Source organism: Schistocerca gregaria, chromosome 6, assembly GCF_023897955.1.
Source record: "Schistocerca gregaria isolate iqSchGreg1 chromosome 6, iqSchGreg1.2, whole genome shotgun sequence".
In the NCBI taxonomy this organism is placed as follows: domain Eukaryota; kingdom Metazoa; phylum Arthropoda; class Insecta; order Orthoptera; family Acrididae; genus Schistocerca; species Schistocerca gregaria.
This window is the reverse complement of record NC_064925.1, coordinates 435,932,764-435,955,966: the sequence shown is the minus strand read 5'-3', so window position 1 is coordinate 435,955,966 and position 23,203 is coordinate 435,932,764. Positions and strand designations below refer to the sequence as shown.

The 23,203-nt window shown below is 38.3% G+C and overlaps 1 protein-coding gene across 1 annotated transcript in view; it reads right to left on the bottom strand.

The window, feature by feature from the left end:
- LOC126278292 (ATPase family AAA domain-containing protein 2-like) overlaps window positions 1-23,203 on the bottom strand; it is a 115,495-nt gene that overhangs the window by 8,837 nt on the left and 83,455 nt on the right. Inside the window, exons 10-12 of the mRNA XM_049978303.1 lie at window positions 14,029-14,172; window positions 9,978-10,160; window positions 9,713-9,873 (exon numbers count right to left, since the gene is read on the bottom strand). Coding sequence (XP_049834260.1) covers window positions 9,713-9,873; window positions 9,978-10,160; window positions 14,029-14,172 — 488 coding nt within the window. The remainder of the gene's footprint in view (window positions 1-9,712; window positions 9,874-9,977; window positions 10,161-14,028; window positions 14,173-23,203) is intronic.

The window sequence follows — 23,203 nt, the reverse complement described above, 5'->3', positions numbered from 1 at the left end:
TCTCCATCCCTTTCCTGCAGCTTGCAAGCTCATCCACTTTGATTCTCCTTATGCAATATAGCCTCCAGCTTATATCTTTGGTCTATATGCCTGGGTCTGTCTCCAACACTCTGGAAAAATATATATGGAATAAATGCAACCTCTTCAGACAATTATTTTCAATCTCCAAACTTTTTGTTTAGGCTTTAAATGAAATTGGACTTATCTGTCAGTGTTCTGACAGACCTCTGTTGGCCAGCTTTTTCTGTTATGTAGTATGAAAATGACACAATTCTTTGTTTACTTTTATTGTCTTCCTTGCCTCTGCATCTTTTATGCATGTTTTCTCTCATGTATAGTACTAACAAATTATCCATTTCCACTTTTGTGTTATTCATATATAGGTTATCTCTAAAATGAATAGTATCACTGAAACACAAACACCCTGCTTTGCATGTTGCTTTCTTTGTTGATCTAATATGGTTTCAGTCTATATGCAGAGCTTCATTTGAGGGTGAAATCGATCTCTTATTACTCTTTTGACATTGACGACATCTGGTTTTTCTTCTATTTTTCATCTCAGGGACTGTTTCAGAATATTCTGAATCATCTAGCATCTTAATAATGGTGTTCCAACATGAACATTCTATAAAAGCTACTAATCTTATAGTGAAACACTGGCTGAATATGAAAGAGAATTGTGTGGAACAATGTGCATTACTGTCTAAGAATCACTTAACAACTATTTGTTTTGGCTTGCACTATGTTGTGTGATTTCCTGACAATTAACACATACTAGTGTAGAGGCTATTAAAATTACCTTTAAATTTTATGTTCAAAGTTTCAACCACACAATATAAATAAAAGATTAGATAAGTTTTGTGGAATTTTGAAAAATGGAGCACCACAGTCACACCTGCTGACAGCCAATGTACCCTTTCTCAAAGCCGTTGTATAATTATGGTGAAAAGGATATGTGATGAAGTCAGACATTGTGGAGAGCTACTCAGAAGGATCATGTCCATGCACTCCGCAAATGTGTGCTCAGCCATGTTGCTCTAACACTCACAGATACGTAAAGAGGCCCCAACCAGGTTAGTAAGGCAGGAGAGACATCAAACATCAGCCTATATGACATAACCACCCTCTCCACCACACCATGACTACCCTGTTGCATACCTACATAGCAAAGATGTTATCAAATAGCTGTAGCATGGGAATGGTACATTTCTGGACAAGGATTCCTATAAATAATAGGTACTCACTCCCTTCTACAAGTCCTGAAAGTTTGTAATGGGAATTTCCCCCACCCAGTATACCAGCTCTGGTGTAACCATCAGACAGTCTTTTATATTGGTATGACTACCAACCAGCTGTCCACCAGATGAATGGCCACTGGCAAACTGTGACCAACAGCAAAGTGGACCACCACACACAAAAAAAGCTGAACGTAGCGTGCTTGATTTCAATGGCTGTTTCATAACCCAGGCCATCAGGATCCTCTCCTCCATCACCAAGTCTTCCAAACTGCACAAATGGGAGTTATCCATACAACAAATTTTCTGCTTCTGACATTATTTGACCCTCAACCTACAGCAACTTAATGTTCCCACACCAACCACCCAACCATTTCCATCACCTCTGTTCCACAACTCCTACCAGATCCCATCCCCTCACCCTCATTGTGCACTGCTGTCTGCAAACACAACCATGAGTGCTTTTCCCCTTCTCTGCCACTCTCCTTTCCCACTCCCCATTTCCCCTCAGCCCCCCTCCACCACAGCCTCCCAATGCTGCACCTAGCATCCCTGTCCTGCAGCATTCTAGACTCTGCACTCTGGCCCAGACAGCACTGTTCTCTCCCTCTGCCTACACCCTGCTACCATTCCCCTTCTCCATGCCACTCCAGATTGCTGCTTTCATTCAATGCGGCTTGTGTGTGTGTGTGTGTGTGTGTGTGTGTGTGTGTGTGTGTGTGTGTGTGTGTGTGTGTGTGTGTGTGTGTGTGTGTTTGTGTGTGTGTGTGTGTGTGTTGACCACATTGACATTGACTGAATGAACCATATTCTAGTTTTGAATCTTATATATGGTCATTTAATCACCTGACAAGTTTGTCAGTGCCTATAGCACCATTGACAAAGAATAATGAGTGAATATGACTTTTTCTCTAGGACAGAGATCATAATGGCACATAGCCACATTTTTTTTATTTATTTATTTTTCTGATAGTTGATAGTTGCATCATGTAAAACCCCTTCGCTGCTAAAACTAAAGTGCTTTCTTCACACAGTTTCCCCAGTCGTACCCCATGATGTGTTTCTTCACTTCCCATATTAGATATATTACCTCCATTTCTCTGTATGCGTGGACTCTAGAAAAATAACAGCATGAAACTACAAAAAGACAGATTTCTTGTTACAGGCATCTATCATGTCTGTTCCTCATCATGGTTTCCCCTAAACAACATGGCATCCAACTATGCACAAACAAGAAACTTATAGTATAATTCAATTAACAATTTTATTGTGGATATTAAGGTGCCATGAAAAATGAATTACAATTATAATGAGATAATCCATCATACAGACATACAAAAAACATAAGCCAATTCAATATGACAGCAGGAGAGTAGAATAGGCTATTCTGTAAATATAGATTTTCAGGAAGATGCCAAAGCTTTTGTCTAGCATTGGTTGACTGTCCATGGTAAATTACACAAAGAGGATTGGAGGTCATAGAATAATAGACATTAATGCATTATTTTTAACCCAATTATCTTCAGTGAGTTACATTTAAATACAATAACAAATGGTTTAGCTGAAAGCAATAATACATGATTTACCTGACAATGATGGTTAAATGTTGACAATAAAATATATTGAGAGGATAGTTTCAGCCATAAAAAAGGTAAGGGAAAAGAGGAGCTGAGTAAGAGAATCATAAGCAATGTTTCAGTCATAGTGTTAAAGAGAAATTTTATGGGCAGAAAACTGGGAAAATATTTACTGTATTACACACAGAATTAAATGGAAAGTGCAGCAGGAGTCTGACACCTTCAGTTGAGGGTGGCTATAGTGAACCAGAATCACAGGAACCTATAAGCAATAGTAGATTATGATACAAGCCTGACTGACAAAATTTGGGATTTCATTCCTTTTTCAGCTATGTTTTACCTGAAACTGCAACTCTGATGTCCAAATGGGGAGCCCATGGGACCATCATACTGTACATAAATATTCATTTAAATCTCAGTCTTATCCAAGTTTTTCTGTAATACTTTGGAACTGCATTTTCATCCTTGATTTTAAAGAAGTTAATTATCCTATTAATTCCTTTTGCTTCCTTTGACCATTTTTGGCATATATTTTGCACTTTGCAATATTTTATTATGAAATTTTCTCATAATGTTTTATTGTTGTTTAAATTAAGAATTGTTTATCTTTTTTTCAAAACTGAAGCAAATTTTTCATAAAAAATCAGTCATATAAAAGAAAATACAAAATGTCTGTTATTTTGGCTATGTGACATACTCTGTAAATCTTAAAAAACTCTATTTCAAATTTTTTCATCAGTATATAATTGTTTTTATTTCTATAAACTCTGTAATCTCATAAATGTGTTTTCTTTGCAACACTTCACTCATATATGCAGAAAGATTTGTACAAGCTTTCTTTTGGTCAGTTTCTGGTTCTGGAACAATCTAGAACTCCAAGCTGTAATATATTATTGTGGTAATTTCCAAAAGTTGGGCAGTCAAAGCTCCATAGAATGTTTTGCCTTCATTCTGTGAATGGAGTGTGCACCATTTACATCATTTTTATTGAGACTGTGATTTATAACTGAAAATGCATCTAAAACATTTTACAGTCTTGTTAATTTGAGGACAGTGTTTATTGTGACATCTATGGAAGTTGGCAAGAATACTCTCTTGAGAAATGTACAAAAAAACCTGATTCATGAATTTTATTGTTTGTATTGAGTGGATCAGTAATAAACCACAATGTCAAAAAAAAATGTGAGTAGGTATCTTCACTCACATTTAAAAATCTGGGCCTTAATGTCATTCCCTATACAACAATATTTGAAGCCACAAATATATCAACAAAACAAGATGAGTGTTAAAACTTTCCTGTTCATTCCAACAACCATTTCAGAACTGTTATTATACATGGCTGTTTCCCACAATATGTAATAATGAATTTACATAGCTGATTCAACTAGCTAAAGAAGTGCAATTTATTCTAATAAAGTTATGTAATAATGACTTTTGAATAGGATATAGGGAACAGCAGTGTTCAATGGTGCAGCAAGCAGTCATCTTTATCACTATTATTATGGTCCAGAAACAATGAAGTGTAATCTGCAGATAGCGGGGCCAGACACTAAGAGTCTTTTCAGCTCATTTGTAACACTGGTAGACCACAGTGCATGTGTTTTAGCTGTACTGTTGTCTGATTCTTCTGATATTCTTGGTGAAGTTTAGTAGCGGCTTTCTTGTTAGTGCCTTGATCTCTCCTATTAGCCCAGAATTCCTTCATTTTCCTGATGAACACTGTCTTGTATTCCTCAGGCCATGATGTTAGGAAGGGTCTGGTTTAAACTGCCAAATGCTGGTCATCCCTTTTAGTACTATGCCTTTCCTAATATGAAGTTCTCCAACATGTTTCCCCATTTGCTTAATTCACAAGGGTCCAGTGGCTTCACTGTTGTTGGTTACTTTGAAGATGTGCTATGAGGGTGGGGGGTCCATTTCATACAGGTGGCCACAGAAAGCTAGTCATCTTCTTCCGATGTCAATGGTGAGGCTGTATTGGTGTTGGTAGAGTCCATGGTTGGATCCTTCTAAGATATATTGAGATCTAGAGTTCATGGTAGGATCCTTGATCTCCATATATCTTAGAAGGAATTTCCTTTCTTGTAATTCAAGGTCTCTTATTGGGATCTTCTTGGCTAGACGCAGGCACCCTGTTTTTGCTGCATGTAGGATTACAGTTTGGCTATTGTGTTATATTTTCTTAGTTTTATATTCAACAGACGTTCTAAGATGTACATTTTTCTGCAAGCATAGTGTGCCCTCTTTGGTCTTTCCGATGTAACGTTCTTGAATTTGGACTGATATGTGAGTCTAAGTGTGCTGCTAGACACCACTGACAATTATGCAATAATATATCAATGGAGCTTAAGTAAAGAGATGAAGATTTTTTGGACTGCTTTCCAAAGTCAATAAGGAAACATAAAAACAGTGAGTGTATAAATGGATCAGACAGTGATCCAATAAGTCAAACGGTGTGCATTGGACATGTTTCCGGGTGGACTACTGACCAAGATGTCAAGGAATGTATGAACAGGTTCCCATATGATTTGTAGGAAGCAGTAACATCTCTCATTACACTGAAAGAAATATAATCTAACACCTAACACACTAACATGCGAATGGAAAAACATGTCCAAAGTAACATCAGAGAATTGTGAGTGAGAACTGTGGTCAGGTGGGGTACTGTAAAAGAAACTGTCCAAAGCAGTAAATGTCTGCTCATGGTGGCATGTGTGGCACCATGCATGAATTAAACAGACATGAAAGTGCTGTCATCACTGAGCAAGAGTACCTTCTGTGAGGTAATCTGAGTCGACATCAGGGCTGAGCTGTTGACTGACAAACTGTTCATGTTGAGTCATTGGTCGATAGAAAAGACCTGAATAATGTGCAATGCTTGGTACAACACAGCATGTCATATGCTCAAAAGTATGATGGGTGTCCTGTTGGAATGGATAATTTTGGAGAAGTGGAAGAGAAATTAGTTTAAGGAACACTCATTGCAAAGTTTACAGCCATTAGATGAAGAAGATCTGGAAAAAGAGGAAAGGCTATCAGAGTCACAACCAAGGGTAGCTGTCAACAAAGAGTACTAAGGACAAATGTTTCACATTTCTCAGAAAACAGATGGACAAATAAGGCTGTCTCCTCAAAGAGTATGTAGAACTGTTTCCTGTTACATAGCACTTGATTTCCTCTGGAGAATTACAAGTGTCCAGGATGCCCCATCATATTCTACACCAACTTACACCACTTGTAGAGGAATTGGTAGGCCAGCAATTCCAAAATGTAATTACAGAGGAAAGTAAGAGCCCCAAGGACAGTATCCAAGAAATGCGCAGATGAGGCAAATTATATTATTTCTGCTATGACTGTAGCATGCTGAAATAGCACTCAGTAGCCAACATGAACAACCACCAAACACTATAAGACGCTGGGTAATTTAGGACAGTATTTCACTTAGAGAGTCTACACCACCAGTAAGACTGGAAGAAAGCATTTATAGTTTCCTCAGGACACCTTCAATATCATCGCATGCTTTTTCAATTAAATATACCCCAGCACTATTCCACCATCTGCTAGATATTATCTGGTGAGGATTCAAATCAGGCAATATACCAGTCATCTAAATGAAATCATTGTTTTTTCCTGGAACACCAACAAACACCTTACAAGATTTTGTAATGTGTTAGAGGGGCTCAGGTCCACTCATCATATCACGTGCCTAGAGTAATGTCAAATTCCTCAACAAGAAGCATGCTATTAATTCATATCATTAGCCAGATTGTCTTCATGTTCCCAAACGATGATGTCATGTCACTAGGCTACAGCTGTCCATGATGGTTGGAAGAATATTCTGGACAATTAGAGCAAGTGATTTGGCTGCCCCGATTATCCAATAGGAATCTTGTTAAACATTTATGTCATATAATAGAGAGATCAGTTCGTTCAGAACATCCTGCACTGGAAACACTTTCACTAGTATGGATGGCCATAGAGGCAGCACTGATCAATATTCTTGCAGGGGACTTCCAACAACTTGTTGAGACTATGCCATGTCAAGTTGCTGCACAACTTTTGGAAGAGGGATCTTCAACATGATATTAGGAGTCATATCAATCAAATGGGGAATGTGGCTAGTGAAAGACATGTGCAGTTTTCCTGTACCTAGTATGGTAAAAATGCTACAAACCTTTCTTGGTTTGGCAAATACTATCAAAATATTGTGTTCATCTATATAAAAATTACAAGTGTTCTCAATCAACTACTGAAAATGAATGCCAAGTTTCATTGGAATACGGAGTGCAAAGATGCATTTGCACAGCTGAAGGAGGTATTAATATCTAGATTTTGTACGTAGGGTGTACCTCAGCTTATATGTATTTGATTAGAGGCATCTTGTTAAAGAACTTGTGCAGCATTTCAAAAGTATTTGTATTCCAGACTAGTATTTAGGTACACAGCCCATCATCAGATGCATAAGTTGCGCTTGTCTTCATCAAACAATGTGCCTGTCAAGTATAAAATCTTATTGGTGATTATAAATTATGTCAGTTCCTGTATGTACATATTATGAAACTGAAAATTCTAAGGAGATGGAAGTGGCTTACACTTGACTAACCGCCTGCCCTGTCACAATGGTTTTTGATGGATTTCCCATGTTGTCACAGGCAAATGCCAGAGGGAACACCACATGTACACCTACCGGATTGGTGCATCAGTAGGCAAGAAATCAAGATGCTAATGAAGCCTTGTTGTTGTTGTTGTTGTTGTTTGTGTGTGTGTGTGTGTGTGTGTGTGTGTGTGTGTGTGTGTGTGTGTGTGTGTGCGTGTGTGTGTGTGTGTGTGGTGTGTGTGGAAATGTGCATATACTGCCATCTTGTAGAACTATAGCAGGGAGCTTACTTTCTGCTACTGGGATGTTGGGCTAAATTAAAAATCAAATTACAACATCCTCAGCACTGAACCTATAAAATATACGGTTACAGATGTTCTGGAATGCTTCAAAAGGCATTCTTTTGCCTGTGCTATGCTTCTTGATCTGAGCACGGTATTTTACACTGAATGACATGATATCCCAATATACAGCCAGAAAAAAATTAGTAAACCTAGAAAGACAACATCGATTTTGATCCGGCAATGGTATAATCCACCTGGGGGATAATATATTTACTGATATTGGTTTCAATGTCATCCACCAACAGATAGCATAGTGGCATAGCTACTAGAGTGTTTCTACCCTTCAACAAGGAATGCTCTCAGCTAGAAGGCTAACTGTGATGTAAACATGTAAAGCTAGCAGGTAACCAAGCCATGGAGATGCTCTTGAGCTTCCTACAGCCAACTGAGTGAGCTTGGAAGGGGGTCAAATTTTTGCCTTCTGAGTGGCAGGATGGTCCTTTCAGAGAACTGCCACACAAGTTTCACATGCTGCATCACTTGTACAATGATACTGGTATCTGTGGTCAGGTGAACATTCTGCCACCAGTAGATGAGGTTCCGGACATCCACACAGCTCAAATACCCACCAGGATTGTTGTGTTGTATTGGCTCCTTAATTGTGATTGTGTGTATATATATATATATATATATATATATATATATATATATATATATATATATATATATATAAAACAGAAAGAAACTTCCACATGGGAAAAATATATTAAAAATAAAGATTCCAAGACTTACCAAGCGGGAAAGCGCCGGCAGACAGGCACATGAACAAAACACACAAACACACACACAGAATTACAAGCTTTCGCAACTGGCAGTTGCTTCGTCAGGAAGGAAGGAAGGAGAGGGAAAAATGAAAGGGTGTGGGTTTTAAGGGAGAGGGTAAGGAGTCATTCCAATCCCGGGAGCGGAAAGACTTCCCTTAGGGGAAAAAAAGGACAGGTGTACACTCGCACACACACACACACATATCCATCCGCACATACACAGACACACAGACACTGTGTATGTGCGGATGGATATGTGTGTGTGTGTGTGTGCGAGTGTACACCTGTACTTTTTTTCCCCTAAGGGAAGTCTTTCCGCTCCCGGGATTGGAATGACTCCTTACCCTCTCCCTTAAAACCCACACCCCACACCCTTTCATTTTTCCCTCTCCTTCCTTCCTTCCTGACGAAGCAACTGCCAGTTGCGAAAGCTTGTAATTCTGTGTGTGTGTTTATATATATATATATATATATATATATATATATATATATATATATATATATATATATATATATATATGTGCCATAAGGCAAAGCTGTCATTCTGTAATTCCAAGTATAAGACCAGGCCCAACTTTGCTAAATTACATTACTCAGAATAATTTCCTAATTAATTTGAACAATTTAAAATAATTAGTTTTGATAAAGCTCAGTTCAGTTCACAGTGAAGACATGTAAATGTGTGTAATTACCATATTACTGATAGAGTTAGGAAAATAACCCATAGAAATCCTTAAAGCTAGTAATTCTGTGTGTGTGTTTGTGTGTTTTGTTCATGTGCCTGTCTGCCGGCACTTTCCCGCTTGGTAAGTCTTGGAATCTTTGTTTTTAATATATTTTTCCCATGTGGAAGTTTCTTTCTATTTTATTTATATCATCATAAACTATTACAAAAGGTAGATCTATTGGCAAAAACCTCTGATCATTTTGATAATCTAGTGAAATGGAAAACTTTTGATAAATTAATGCATAGCAGACATGCAAATTTAGATTGAAATCTGAATAATGCAAAACAATAACACAGTATTCAGGACAGTCACATCATTAAATTCTTTAAATCTAACAAGTAGATTACTCATTAGATACATAAGAGCACAGCACAGTGTAAAGCCAGTGTAAAGCCAGCCCCTAGGTAAGTATGGTAATGCAGTAGGAATCTATGTATTATAACACTATAACAATAAATTTCTGTTACCTTCTCAAGATATGAGCAATTATGGGGGCACTTATGCTTCTTGATAGCCATATTTATCCTGTTGTATAGTACTTCCAGGTGATGTACTGTGTTATTTTCTGTTGCATTGACTAATCTTTCTAGTAGGTGGTGAATTTTTTCTTCTTTCATGACTTCACAACCTAAATAATAAAAAATCCAATACACATGGATTCTTTTATGAAAATATCAAACTTATAAAAAATACTTCTGACAGTAATTTAAATGTACAGACAAAAGGTACAACCTTCTGCAGGATTAGCCCAAAAGAGCCCGTCTTTCTTTGGAAGGGACAAGTCTCTTCTTGTATTTCTTTCATGAACTGATCCATGGGAAGTGCTTTGCTCTGGTGTCTCTGATCTTTTCCTCTTCTTGCTGTTTTTGTTTTCCTGAAGGCATCTCTTGCTTGATCTCTGTGGTTCATGTGTATCTAACAAATCAAACTTCATTATGTGAGTCTTACTTAGTACATATAGAACTGGCTACAGCTTATAAAATGACTCTAAGGGTAGTGATGAATAAAATATTTGCATCCTTTCCCCTGTGGCTGTTCAATGCAGCCAGTCTGTGAATAAGAATGAAAAAGAGTGAAACAAACTGTATGACTCCTTGCAATGATAAGGCCCAGAGAAATTATTTTTTTGGGGGGAAAACATGCAATTTCATCCTATGAGAAGAATGTTTTGCTTGATGAAGAATAACAAAGAAGGAACCATGCAAGAACATCTGGATAAAAAGGAATAATATAAGTTATGTGGCGATTGTACTGGTAGTAGCAGTAGGATATATATATATATATATATATATAAAGGAACTTCCACATGGGAAAAATATATTAAAAACAAAGATTCCAAGACTTACCAAGCGGGAAAGCGCCGGCAGACAGGCACAATGAACAAAACACAAACACACACACAGAATTACTAGCTTTCGCAACCGATGGTTGCTTCTTCAGGAAAGAGGGAAGGAGAGGGAAAGACGAAAGGATGTGGGTTTTAAGGGAGAGGGTAAGGAGTCATTCCAATCCCGGGAGCGGAAAGACTTCCCTTAGGGGGACAAAAAGGACAGGTGTACACTCGCGCACACACACACACACACAAACACATATCCATCTGCACATACACAGACACAAGCAGACATATTTAAAGGCAAAGTGTAAGGGCAGAGATGTCAGTCGAGGCGGAAGTACAGAGGCAAAGAAGTTGTTGAAAGACAGATGAGGTATGAGCGGCGGCAACTTGAAATTAGCGGAGGTTGAGGCCAGGCGGATATCGAGAACAGAGGATATACTGAAGGGCGAGTTCCCATCTCCGGAGTTCGGATAGGTTGGTGTTGGTGGGAAGTATCCAGATAACTTGGACGGTGTAACACTGTGCCAAGATGTGCTGGCCGTGCACCAAGGCATGTTTAGTCACAGGGTGATCCTCATTACCAACAAACACTGTCTGCCTGTGTCCATTCATGCGAATGGACAGTTTGTTTCTGGTCATTCCCACATAGAAAGCATCACAGTGCAGGCAGGTCAGTTGGTAAATCACGTGGGTGCTTTCACACGTGGCTCTCCCTTTGATCGTGTACACCTTCCGGGTTACAGGACTGGAGTAGGTGGTGGTGGGAGGGTGCATAGGACAGGTTTTACACCGGGGGCGGTTGCAAGGGTAGGAGCCAGAGGGTAGGGAAGGTGGTTTGGGGATTTCATAGGGATGAACCAAGAGGTTACGAAGGTTAGGTGGACGGTGGAAAGACACTCTTGGCGGAGTGGGGAGGATTTCATGAAGGATGGATCTCATTTCGGGGCAGGATTTTAGGAAGTCGTATCCCTGCTGGAGAGCCACATTCAAGGTCTGATCCAGTCCCGGGAAGTATTCTGTCACAAGTGGGGCACTTTTGGGGTTCTTCTGTGAGAGGTTGTGGGTTTGAGGGGATGAGGAAGTGGCTCTGGTTATCTGCTTCTGTACCAGGTCGGGAGGGTAGTTGCGGGATGCGAAAGCTGTTTTCAGGTTGTTGGTGTAATGGTCGAGTGATTCAGGACTGGAGAAGATTCGTTTGCCATGAAGGCCTAGGCTGGAGGGAAGGGACCGTTTGATATGGAATGGGTGACAGCTGTCATAATGGAGGTACTGTTGCTTGTTGGTGGGTTTGATGTGGACAGATGTGTGAAGCTGGCCATTGGACAGATGGAGGTCAACGTCTAGGAATGTGGCATGGGATTTGGAGTAGGACCAGGTGAATCTGATGGAACCAAAGGAGTTGAGGTTGGAGAGGAAATTCTGGAGTTGTTCTTCACTGTGAGTCCAGATCATGAAGATGTCATCAATAAATCTGTACCAAACTTTGGGTTGGCAGGCTTGGGTAACCAAGAAGGCTTCCTCTAAGCGACCCATAAATAGGTTGGCATACGAGGGGGCCATCCTGGTACCCATGGCTGTTCCCTTTAATTGTTGGTATATATATATATATATATATAAAGATTCCAAGACTTACCAAGCGGGAAAGCGCTGGCAGACAGGCACATGAACAAAACACACAAACACACACACAAAATTGCGAGCTTTCGCAACTGGCAGTTGCTTCGTCAGGAAGGAAGGAAGGAGAGGGAAAAATGAAAGGGTGTGGGTTTTAAGGGAGAGGGTAAGGAGTCATTCCAATCCCGGAAGCGGAAAGACTTCCCTTAGGGGAAAAAAAAGGACAGGTGTACACTCGCACACACACACCCATATCCATCCGCACATACACAGACACCAGACACCACTGTGTATGTGCGGATGGATATGGGTGTGTGTGTGCGAGTGTACACCTGTCCTTTTTTTTCCCCTAAGGGAAGTCTTTCCGCTCCCGGGATTGGAATGACTCCTTACCCTCTCCCTTAAAACCCACACCCTTTCATTTTTCCCTCTCCTTCCTTCCTTCCTGACGAAGCAACTGCCAGTTGCGAAAGCTCGTAATTTTGTGTGCGTGTTTGTGTGTTTTGTTCATGTGCCTGTCTGCCGGCGCTTTCCCGCTTGGTAAGTCTTGGAATCTTTATTTTTAATATATTTTTCCCATGTGGAAGTTTCTTTCTGTTTTATATATATATATATATATATATACATATGTTTTTAAATATGTCTGCTTGTGTCTGTGTATGTGCGGATGGATATGTGTGTGTGTGTGCGAGTGTACACCTGTCCTTTTTTTTCCCCTAAGGGAAGTCTTTCCGCTCCCGGGATTGGAATGACTCCTTACCCTCTCCCTTAAAACCCACACCCTTTCATTTTTCCCTCTCCTTCCTTCCTTCCTGACGAAGCAACTGCCAGTTGCGAAAGCTCGTAATTTTGTGTGCGTGTTTGTGTGTTTTGTTCATGTGCCTGTCTGCCGGCGCTTTCCCGCTTGGTAAGTCTTGGAATCTTTATTTTTAATATATTTTTCCCATGTGGAAGTTTCTTTCTGTTTTATATATATATATATATATATATATATATATATATATATATATATATATATATATATATATATATATATATATATATATATATATATATTACATGGCAGACACTCTATCCATCTGAGCCACCGAGAGCACAGAGGATAGTGTGACTGCAGGGACTTATCACCAGCATACTCCCTGTGAGACCCACATTCTCAACTTATAGTCCACACACTACATTTTTAGTACCCCTGCCATTATACCCATTACTTGCAGCAGACAATCCACGGAGTCCCGTAAGCGTTCAGGCAAATAGTGTGCATCTGCGCTGAAAAATGTCATCAGCCAGTTAGCCTTAATGATATGAAGATGGTATCTGTTCTTTTGGACATATATATTAAAAACAAAGATTCCATGACTTACCAAACGGGAAAGGGCTGGTAGATAGACACAATAAAAAAACACACAAACCCACATCCTTTTGTCTTTCCCTTTCCTTCCCTCTTTCCTGATGAAGCAACCATTGGTTGCGAAAGCTTGATATTTGGTGTGTGTGTTTGTGTGTTTTTTTATTGTGTCTATCTGCCCGCGCTTTCCAGTTTGGTAAGTAATGGAATCTTTGTTTTCAATATATCTTTCCCATGTGGAATGTTTCTTTCTATTGTATATATATATGTATATACATACATATAATTTTACTCTATCTCATTACTTATGTTGCAACAGCTGAGACTACTCTGACATTCTCACTACAACAATGTACTCACTGTACTTGCTGGAACCCATTCCACTTCCTCTGAAGTATTTTTGAGAAAAGTAATTTATGTATGGTGTAAGAAAGTGTTTAAGCTCTCAAAAAAATTTTGGGGAAGTGAGAGAATTATAAGCATACCTTTGACATTGTCACCTATTGACACATCCTGAATAGAACCCTGACTGTATGATCTTCGACAGCGGCGTGTTTGAATTCCTGGTTCTTTGCAGGATTCATTTGGCTTTGGTGAAGCTGATCCTGCATCATCTGTACTAACAGCAGCTGCAAAAGTTTAGGGAATAAAACCAAACTAATCAGTAAGTATTTACAATGGATTGTCTAATTCTTAAGCAGCTCTTAAGAAACAAATCAAACAACTGCAAAACTAGAAGAAATCAATTCAGATATCACACATTCATCTGTTGCAAATCAGCCTATGAATTTCTACGGCTCCTGATGGGTAACACAGTCTGATATAGATTAAACAATAAAAACTGATTAGTCACGGATGGTTTCAAATGCATTTTTTCCTCAAGTTAAATCATTTCATAACATGTAACTAGTGACCACATAACATTCATGAGAAATACATGATTTAGCTTTCTTCAGTTACAAATAATATGTGAGTTTTGATCTGTGGTGTTTTATGGCCTCTTTGATCTTTTCAGTAGACATTACAGACAATTTCATATAATGTTCATTATGCCCAAGTAATCAAAATTTTACGAAAGGACAGCCAAGACAACACACATTTAGGAGAGGTAGACCAGATGAGAAAGGGGACTGCTTGCAGAATACTGTAGGTTCAAATGAGGCAAAGACAGAACACTTGAGGAACAGGGCTGTAGGAGAGTTTTAGACAGGGACTAGCAGAGTTTGAGGCCAGGAGGATTGTGGGATCAAAGGGTGTGTTTTAAGGATTAAGCATTATTCCAATCTACTTATACTGGTTGAAGGTGGGGAGGGGGTAAAATACAGGGAGCAGAAGGCTATTTACAATTTGTACAGAAACCAGATGGCAGTTATGAGTCAAATGGCATGAAGGGAAAGCAATGGTTGGGAAGGGAGTGAAACAGTGTAGCCTAACCCTGATATTATGATTGAATAACATCAGGGATAGGCTACACTGTATTTTCTTTTGTATCCTTTATTGCTTGCTCAATTTGGATTCTCTAGAAATGCTGGAACACGTGAGGCAATACTGACCCTACGACTTATCTTAGAAATAGGTTAAGGAAAGGGAAACCTACATTTCTAGCATTTGTAGTCTTAGAGAAAGCTTTTGACAATGTTGACTGGAATCCCCTCTTTCAAATTCTGAAGGTGGCAGGAGTAAAATACAGGGAGTGAAAGGCTATTTACAATTTGTACAGAAACCAGATGGCAGTTGTGAGTCAAGGTCAGTATTGCCTCACGTGTTCCAACATTTCTACAGAATCCAAACTGATCTTCCCCGAGGTCGGCTTCTACCAGTTTTTCCATTCATCTGTAAAGAATTCGTGTTAGTATTTTGCAGCTGTGACTTATTAAACTGATAGTTCGGTAATTTCCACATCTGTCAACACCTGCTTTCTTTGGGATTGGAATTATTATATTCTTCTTGAATTCTGAGGGTATTTCGCCTGTCTCATACATCTTGCTCACTAGATGGTAGAGTTTTGTCAGGACTGGCTCTCCCAAAGGTATCAGTAGTTCTAATGGAATGTTGTCTCCTCCCAGGGCCTTGTTTCAACTTAGGTCTTTCAGTGTTCAGTCAAACTCTTCATGCAGTATCGTATCTCCCATTTCATTTTTATCTACATTCTCTTCCATTTCCATAATATTGTCGTCAAGTACATCACCCTTGTATAGACCCTCTATATTCTCCTTCCACCTTTCTGCATTCCCTTCTTTACTTAGAACTGGGTTTCCATCTGAGCTCTTGATATTCATATAAGTGGTTCTCTTTTCCGCAAAGGTCTCTCTAATTTTCCTATAGGCAGCATCTATCTTACCCCTAGTGATATATGCCTTACATCATTACATTTGTCCTCTAGCCATTCCTGCTTAGACATTTTGCACTTCCTGTAAATCTCATTTTTGAGATGTTTGGATTCCTTTTTGTCTGCTTCATTTACTGCATTTTTAGATTTTCTCCTTTCATCAGTTAAATTGAATGTTTCTTCTGTTACCCAAGGATTTCTAGTAACCCTCATCTTTTTACCTACTTGATCCTCTGCTGCCTTCACTATTTCATCTCTCAAAGCTACCCATTCTGCTTCTACTGTATTTCTTGCCCCCATTCTTGTCAGTCGTTCCCTAATGCTCTCTCTGAAACTCTGTACAACCTCTGGTTCTGTCAGTTTATCCAGATCCAATCCCCTTAAATTCCCGTCTTTTTGCAGTTTCTTCAGTTTTAATCTGCAGTTCATGAACAATAGATTGTGGTCGGAGTCCACATCTGCCCCTGGATATGTCTTACAATTTAAAATCTGGTTCCTAAATCTCTGTCTTGCCATAATATGATCTATCTGAAACCTTCCAGTATCTCCAGGCCTCTTCCATGAATACAACCTTCTTTCACGATTATTGAACCAAGTGTTAGCTATGATTAAGTTGTGCTCTGTGCCCAGGTGGTTTCCTCTTTCATTCCTTACCCCCATTCCATATTCACCTACTATGTTTCCTTCTCTTCTTTTTCCTACTACCAAATTCCAGTCATCCAAGACTATTAAAATGTTTGTCTCCCTTCACTACCTGAATAATTTCTTTTATCTCATCATACATTTCATCAATCTCTTCGTCATCTGCGGAGCTTGTTGGCCTATATAGACTTGTACTACTGTGGTAGTCATGGGCTTCATATCTATCTTGGCCACAATAATGCATTTGCTATGCTGTTTGTTGTACCTTACCCACATTCCTATTTTTTATTCATTATTAAGCCTACTCCTGCATTACCCTTATTTGATTTTGTATTTATAACCCTGTATTTACCTGACCAGAACTGTTATTCCTACTGGCACTGAACTTTACAATTCCCACTATATCCAACTTTAACCGATCCATTTCCCTTTTTAAATTTTCTAAACTATCTGACCGATTAAGGGATCTGACACTGCATGCTCTGATCTGTAGAACACCAGTTTTCTTTCTCCTGATAACAACGTCCTCCTGAGTAGTCCCCGCCCAGAGATCTGAATGGAGGACTATTTTACCTCTGGAATATTTTAACCAAGAAGATGCCATCATCATTTAACCACACAGTGACGCTGCATGCCCTCTTGAAACATGACAGTCTAATAAAAACCTATTTAAACACATAAATTTTAACCATTAACAGTAGTTTATGACATGAAGGTGTATGGAAATACGTGCTTTTAAAAAAGTTCTGAAGAAAGTAATTATGGAATCTTAATTACATTAATGTGTAGAAGTCCATTAATTGGTAGGATCATTTTATATGATATGTATCTTCTGTAATTAGTAAGTATAACAAGTGTATTGTTAACATTTGAAACCTAAGCATTTATACACGCTTCAGTTTATACAGAGATTAGAATTCACTCAGGAGTTTTATATATAATTGTTAATTAATCAAAATATGTTTCTAAGCAATGCCAAGGATTGTTTGGGGTTGTTAAGAAAGTATAAATAGTTACAGCCATGTTTGCAATGTATGTCAGTACTTTGTGTGATGTCAGACAGAAATCATGTAGCTTGTTTTGCATAATTTATTTCATTATTGTAAGTATGTTACAACTTATTTCAGATTTGTCAATATGTCTTTATTTTGAAACTGTAATTAAATATTGTTTTTACTTTATAGTAAAAACCTACAGTTACTGTTCCAGGACTTCTGCTGCAACAGATTGCCAGTTATGATGAATAAAACTAATCCATAGATTGTTATAATTGGTGTATGGAGCTGGGATACAGGGTAATTCTTTAAACTAATCTTGTATTTTGTTTCAGAGTTAACCCACTTGTTGAAATAATATTCCATTTTTTCAAGAACAGGACAAAGAGGAATTGAGTAACACTACAAAGGATGAAATGATATTTTTATTAAAACACAACTTGGGGAACCAATTGCATGTACAAAATTTATTTGAATTTTTACTTTTGTAAATTGTTTTCCATCTGCATTATGTCATTATGGAGGATAATAGGGAGGTTAACAAGACTAGAGAAGTTGACAATAATGGGGCGGTTAATGGAAACTTGCAAAACAGCATATATATTACTGATAATAATGTAGTTAATCGGGACAGTGAATTCGGAGAAGATAGTGACACAGTAGTGTATGTTCACACTTTCATGGATTTGAATGTAATGTATCAGCCTTGAATAGATTAGTTCCGTTAATGGAAGAACAGAAAAAAGACAATTGAAAAAACATTTGATGAACACAAAATCTTTTTTGATCAAGAGCTTGATTCTATCAGTAAAAAATTAGACAAACATGGAAATCAGATCTGCAAGACAAAAGACAGTTTAGAGAGGTGTTGGTAAAAAGTAGATGAGAATATCAGAAAAGTGTTGACTATAGAAGGAGAAATTGTTACCTTAAAACAGGAATACCAAAAATTTGAAGAGAAGCTAGATTCAGTGAAAAATTTTGAAAAAGTTTCTACTGTTGAAGTGTTACAATTAAAAAAGCTCAACAAAGATTTCATAAGGAAATTCACAGAAACAGGCCAAAATATGCAAAATTTCACTAAAATTGCAAATGATAATTTCGTAGAGTTAAAAGAAGATGTAGGCACTTGTTTAGGCGAAATTTCAAACTTCAGATCTAAATTTCTAGAAATCGAATATTCCGTTGTGATGAAATCTTTCTGTAGTTACAGTCCATTGTGGAATAATGTTAACATAAACATATTTTCAGGGGAGGGCAATATACATCCAGTTGATTTCATGTACCAGATAAAAGATAACTTGACTAATAAAATGAGTGATAGTTTGAAAATCAATTTTTTTTAAAAAGTTTTTAGATGGGGAGGCTTTGTCATGGACAAACTAATCAATCAAACCTGAAATGTCATTTAATGAGGTAGAATGAGCTTTCATGAACAAATTCTGGCTAGAAACTAAGCAAGCCAGAATTAAGTCAGAATTTTTGAATGGGCCAAATTTCAAACCAGGTAGTGGATGCATGAAAACCTTTAGTGAACAACAGTTTAGAACTTTAGTACATCTTGATAAACCATTTGATGAAATGATCCAAATAGATTCATTAAAATGTAGATTGCCGAACAGGGCACAGTGGAGTCTTGTCTATGGACCTGATGATACAATTAAACAATTTCTTAGATACATAGACAAATTGGATTTATCATGGCAGAGAAATGACAGATGTAATGACAGACCTGATGATAGCAGGAATAACAATAACAGAGCTTTCAATGATCATTTTAACAGCAGATTCAGAAATGATGACAGAAGACATTGGGAGAGGAATGATAGGCAGAGACCTGAGAACAGAAATTTTGAACCAAGAAATAGGCAGTGAGGGCAAAATCAGGGAAACAATAGCAACAATTCTGAAAATAGAAGAAATGGTCTGGTAAACTAAGACCTGCCACTTTCGGAGCCTGGCAAGATGAGACAAATAGACATGGTAATTATAATCAGGTACATTACAGTAATTTCAGAAGGAGAAGGGGCAGAACAAATAGGACATACCAAAATTCTGTATCCAGAACACAACCTGAAGTGAAAAGAATGAAGTTTGATATGGAATTTTGGGAAAACTTTTTATCTGAAAATGAAGAAAGAAGTAGAAAATCTGAATTTGAATTAGAAGAAAACACTTTGACAAATTTCTTTAACATTTGTAATGCAGTAGTAGTTGTTGATAGTGATGAGAACAGATCTGATGTGTATGGTTCAGTGAGAACGTTGAGTGACTGTGAAATGATTGAAAATGCTGATATTGGTGTTATATGTGGGGAAGCTGATGTTCGTGTTCTTAGTAATGGAAATGAGAATGACAGAGTAATTCCATATGAAATTGCAGTAGATAATAGACAGGAAAAATGAGGATGTGGTAGAACAAAGTAGTCACAGTGTTGAGGTCATTGAAGAAATGTGTAGAGAGAGAAATGAGTTTGGTATTAAGTGTGATGGTGATTTTTCTAATGAAAATGTTTCTGATGATGATGATGATATTCTTTAGAGAATTAGATGGGATGGTATATGTAGAAGTTAAAGTTGATGCTGAATGATTCTGAAATTTTTGGTGTGTGCTCCGAGTAATGAGTTAGTAACCAGTAGAGCAGAGCTTGATGGATTAATGTTATCAGTTGATGTTAGTGATGTTGTGTCTGATGTGTTTGTGAAAATGGAAAAGAAGATCTAATTAGTCATAGTCATCATCATCATTTAAGACTGATTATGTCTTTCAGTGTTCAGTCTGGAGCCCCCTTATAAAATTCCTCCACGATCCCCTATTCAGTGCTAACATTGGTGCCTCTTCTGATGTTAAACCTATTACTTAAAAATCATTCTTAACTGAATCCAGGTACCTTCTCCTTGGTCTGCCCCAACTCCTCCTACCCTCTACTGCTGAACCCATGAGTCTCTTGGGTAACCTTGCTTCTCCCATGCGTGTAACATGACCCCACCATCTAAGCCTGTTCGCCCTGACTACTACATCTATAGAGTTCATTCCCAGTTTTTCTTTGATTTCCTCATGGTGGACACCCTCCTGCCATTGTTCCCATCTACTAGTACCTGCAATCATCCTAGCTACTTTCATATCTGTAACCTCAACCTTGTTGATAAGGTAACCTGAATGCACCCAGCTTTCACTCCCATGCAACAAAGTTGCTCGAAAGATTGAACGGTGCACAGATAACTTAGTCTTGGTACTGACTTCCTTCTTGCAGAAGAGAGTAGATCGTAGCTGAGCGCTCACTGCATTAGCTTTGCTACACCTCGCTTCCAGTTCTTTCACCATGTTGCCAAACTGTGAGAATATGCATCCTAAGTACTTGAAACCATCCACCTGTTCTAACTTTGTTCCTCCTATTTGGCACTCAATCTGTTTATATTTCTTTCCCACTGACATTACTTTTGTTTTGGAGATGCTAATCTTCATACTATAGTCCTTACATTTCTGATCTAGCTCTGAAATATTACTTTGCAAACTTTCAATCGAATCTGCCATCACAACTAAGCCATCCGCATATGCAAGACTGCTTATTTTGTATTCACATATCTTAATCTCACCCAGCCAGTCTATTGTTTTTAACATATGATCCATAAATAATATGAACAACAGTGGAGACAGGTTGCAGCCTTGTCTTACCCTGAAGCTATTCTGAACCATGAACTCAATTTACCGTCAACTCTAACTGCTGCCTGACTATCCATGTAAAGACCTTTAATTGCTTGCAAAAGTTTGCCTCCTATTCCATAATCTCTTAGAACAGACAATAACCCGGTCATATGCCTTTTCTAGATCTATAAAGCATAGATACAATTCCCTGTTCCACTCATAACACTTCTCCATTATTTGCCGTAAGCTAAAGATCTGGTCCTGACAACCTCTAAGAGACCTAAACCCACACTGATTTTCATCCAATTGGTCCTCAACTAATACTCGCACTTTTCTTTCAACAATACCTGAGAAGATTTTACCCACAACGCTGATTAAAGAGATACCTTTGTAGTTGTTACAATCTTTTCTGTTTCCATGTTTAAAGATTGGTGTGATTACTGCTTTTGACCAGTCTGATGGAACTTGTCCCAACTCCCAGGCCATTTCAAACCACTGTATTTGATGAGTTCCGACTTAATTTCATCCACCCCAGCTGCTTTATTGCACTGCAATCTATTGACCATTTTCTCCACTTCCTCAAATGTGATCCTATTTCCATCATCATTCCTATCCCATTCTACTTCGAAATCTGAAACATTACTGATCGTATTTTCACCTACATTGAGCAACTCTTCAAAATATTCCCTCCATCTGCCCAAGGCATCCACAGGATTCACCAGCAGTTTTCCTGATATGTCCAAAATACTTGTCATTTCCTTCTTACCTCCCTTTCGAAGACTGCTAATTACACTCCAGAATGGTTTTCCAGCAGCTTGACCCATAGTCTCCAACCTGTTTCCAAAGTCTTACCAAGATTTCTTCTTGGATGCTGCAATTATCTGTTTGGCTTTGTTTCTTTCATCAACATAACTTTCTCTGTCTACCTGAGTTCTAGTATGTAGCCATTTTTGATATGCCTTCTTTTTCCTTTTACAGGCTGCCTTGACTGTGTCATTCCACCAAGCTGTTTGCTTCATCCTACTTTTACACACTACTGTTCCAAGACATTCTTTAGCCACTTCTAGTACTGTGTCCCTGTACCTTGTCCATTCCTTTTCTAATGACTGTAATTGGCTACATTCAACTAACTGGTACCTTTCTGAGATCGCTGTTATGTACTTGTGCCTGATTTCCTTATCCTGAAGTTTCTCCACTCTTATCCCCCTACGTATGGACCTGACCTCCTGCACTTTTGGCCTCACAATCCCAATTTCATTGCAGATTAAATAATGATCAGTGTCATCAAAGAATCCCCTGAATACATGTGTGTCCCTCACAGCCTTCCTGAATTCCTGATCTGTTATTATATAGTCAATGACAGATCTAATTAGTGATAGAGTAAAAAAGTGTAGTCAATGAATATAGTAGCAAATGTCAGTATGGTGATCAAAAGTGTAAGGCCTTAAGTGAAATTTGTCAAAGTGTGCATTCAGATGATAAAATTGCCATGAAAATTGTGGAACAGTCTCCTGGTAGTAATATGATTAGTAAATATGTAGAATCTGTAATAAAAGGTAGTGATTGTGATAAAGGGGTGAATTTTCAGGACATAGAAGAGTATTTGTTATTTGAAAATGAGGTCAATGAAATGGGTAAAGAATTTGGAAGTCCATATATTGTAGTACAGATTAATGATGGAGGCATGGACAACCATGCCTCCATCCTTGCTACCCTCCCTGTTTATCTTACCCTATTGCTTCATAACCTGGGTTGTGAGTAACTGAATCCACTTTCCCTTCTTCCCTTTTTTTCCCCTCTCTCCTCCCTGATGAAGGAACAAAGTTACGAAAGCTGGGAATGTAAGTTTTCTGTTCTGTTTTGTGTATCTATTGGCTGTACTGAGCTGAGGTAAGTACTGGCCAGCCTCTCTATCTCTTTGTATGTCAGTACTTTGTGTGATGTCGGACAGAAAGTATGTAGCTTGTTGACCATGATTTATTTCATTATTTAAAAACCTACAGTTGCTGTTCCAGGACTTCTGCTGTGACAGATTGCCAGATCTGATGA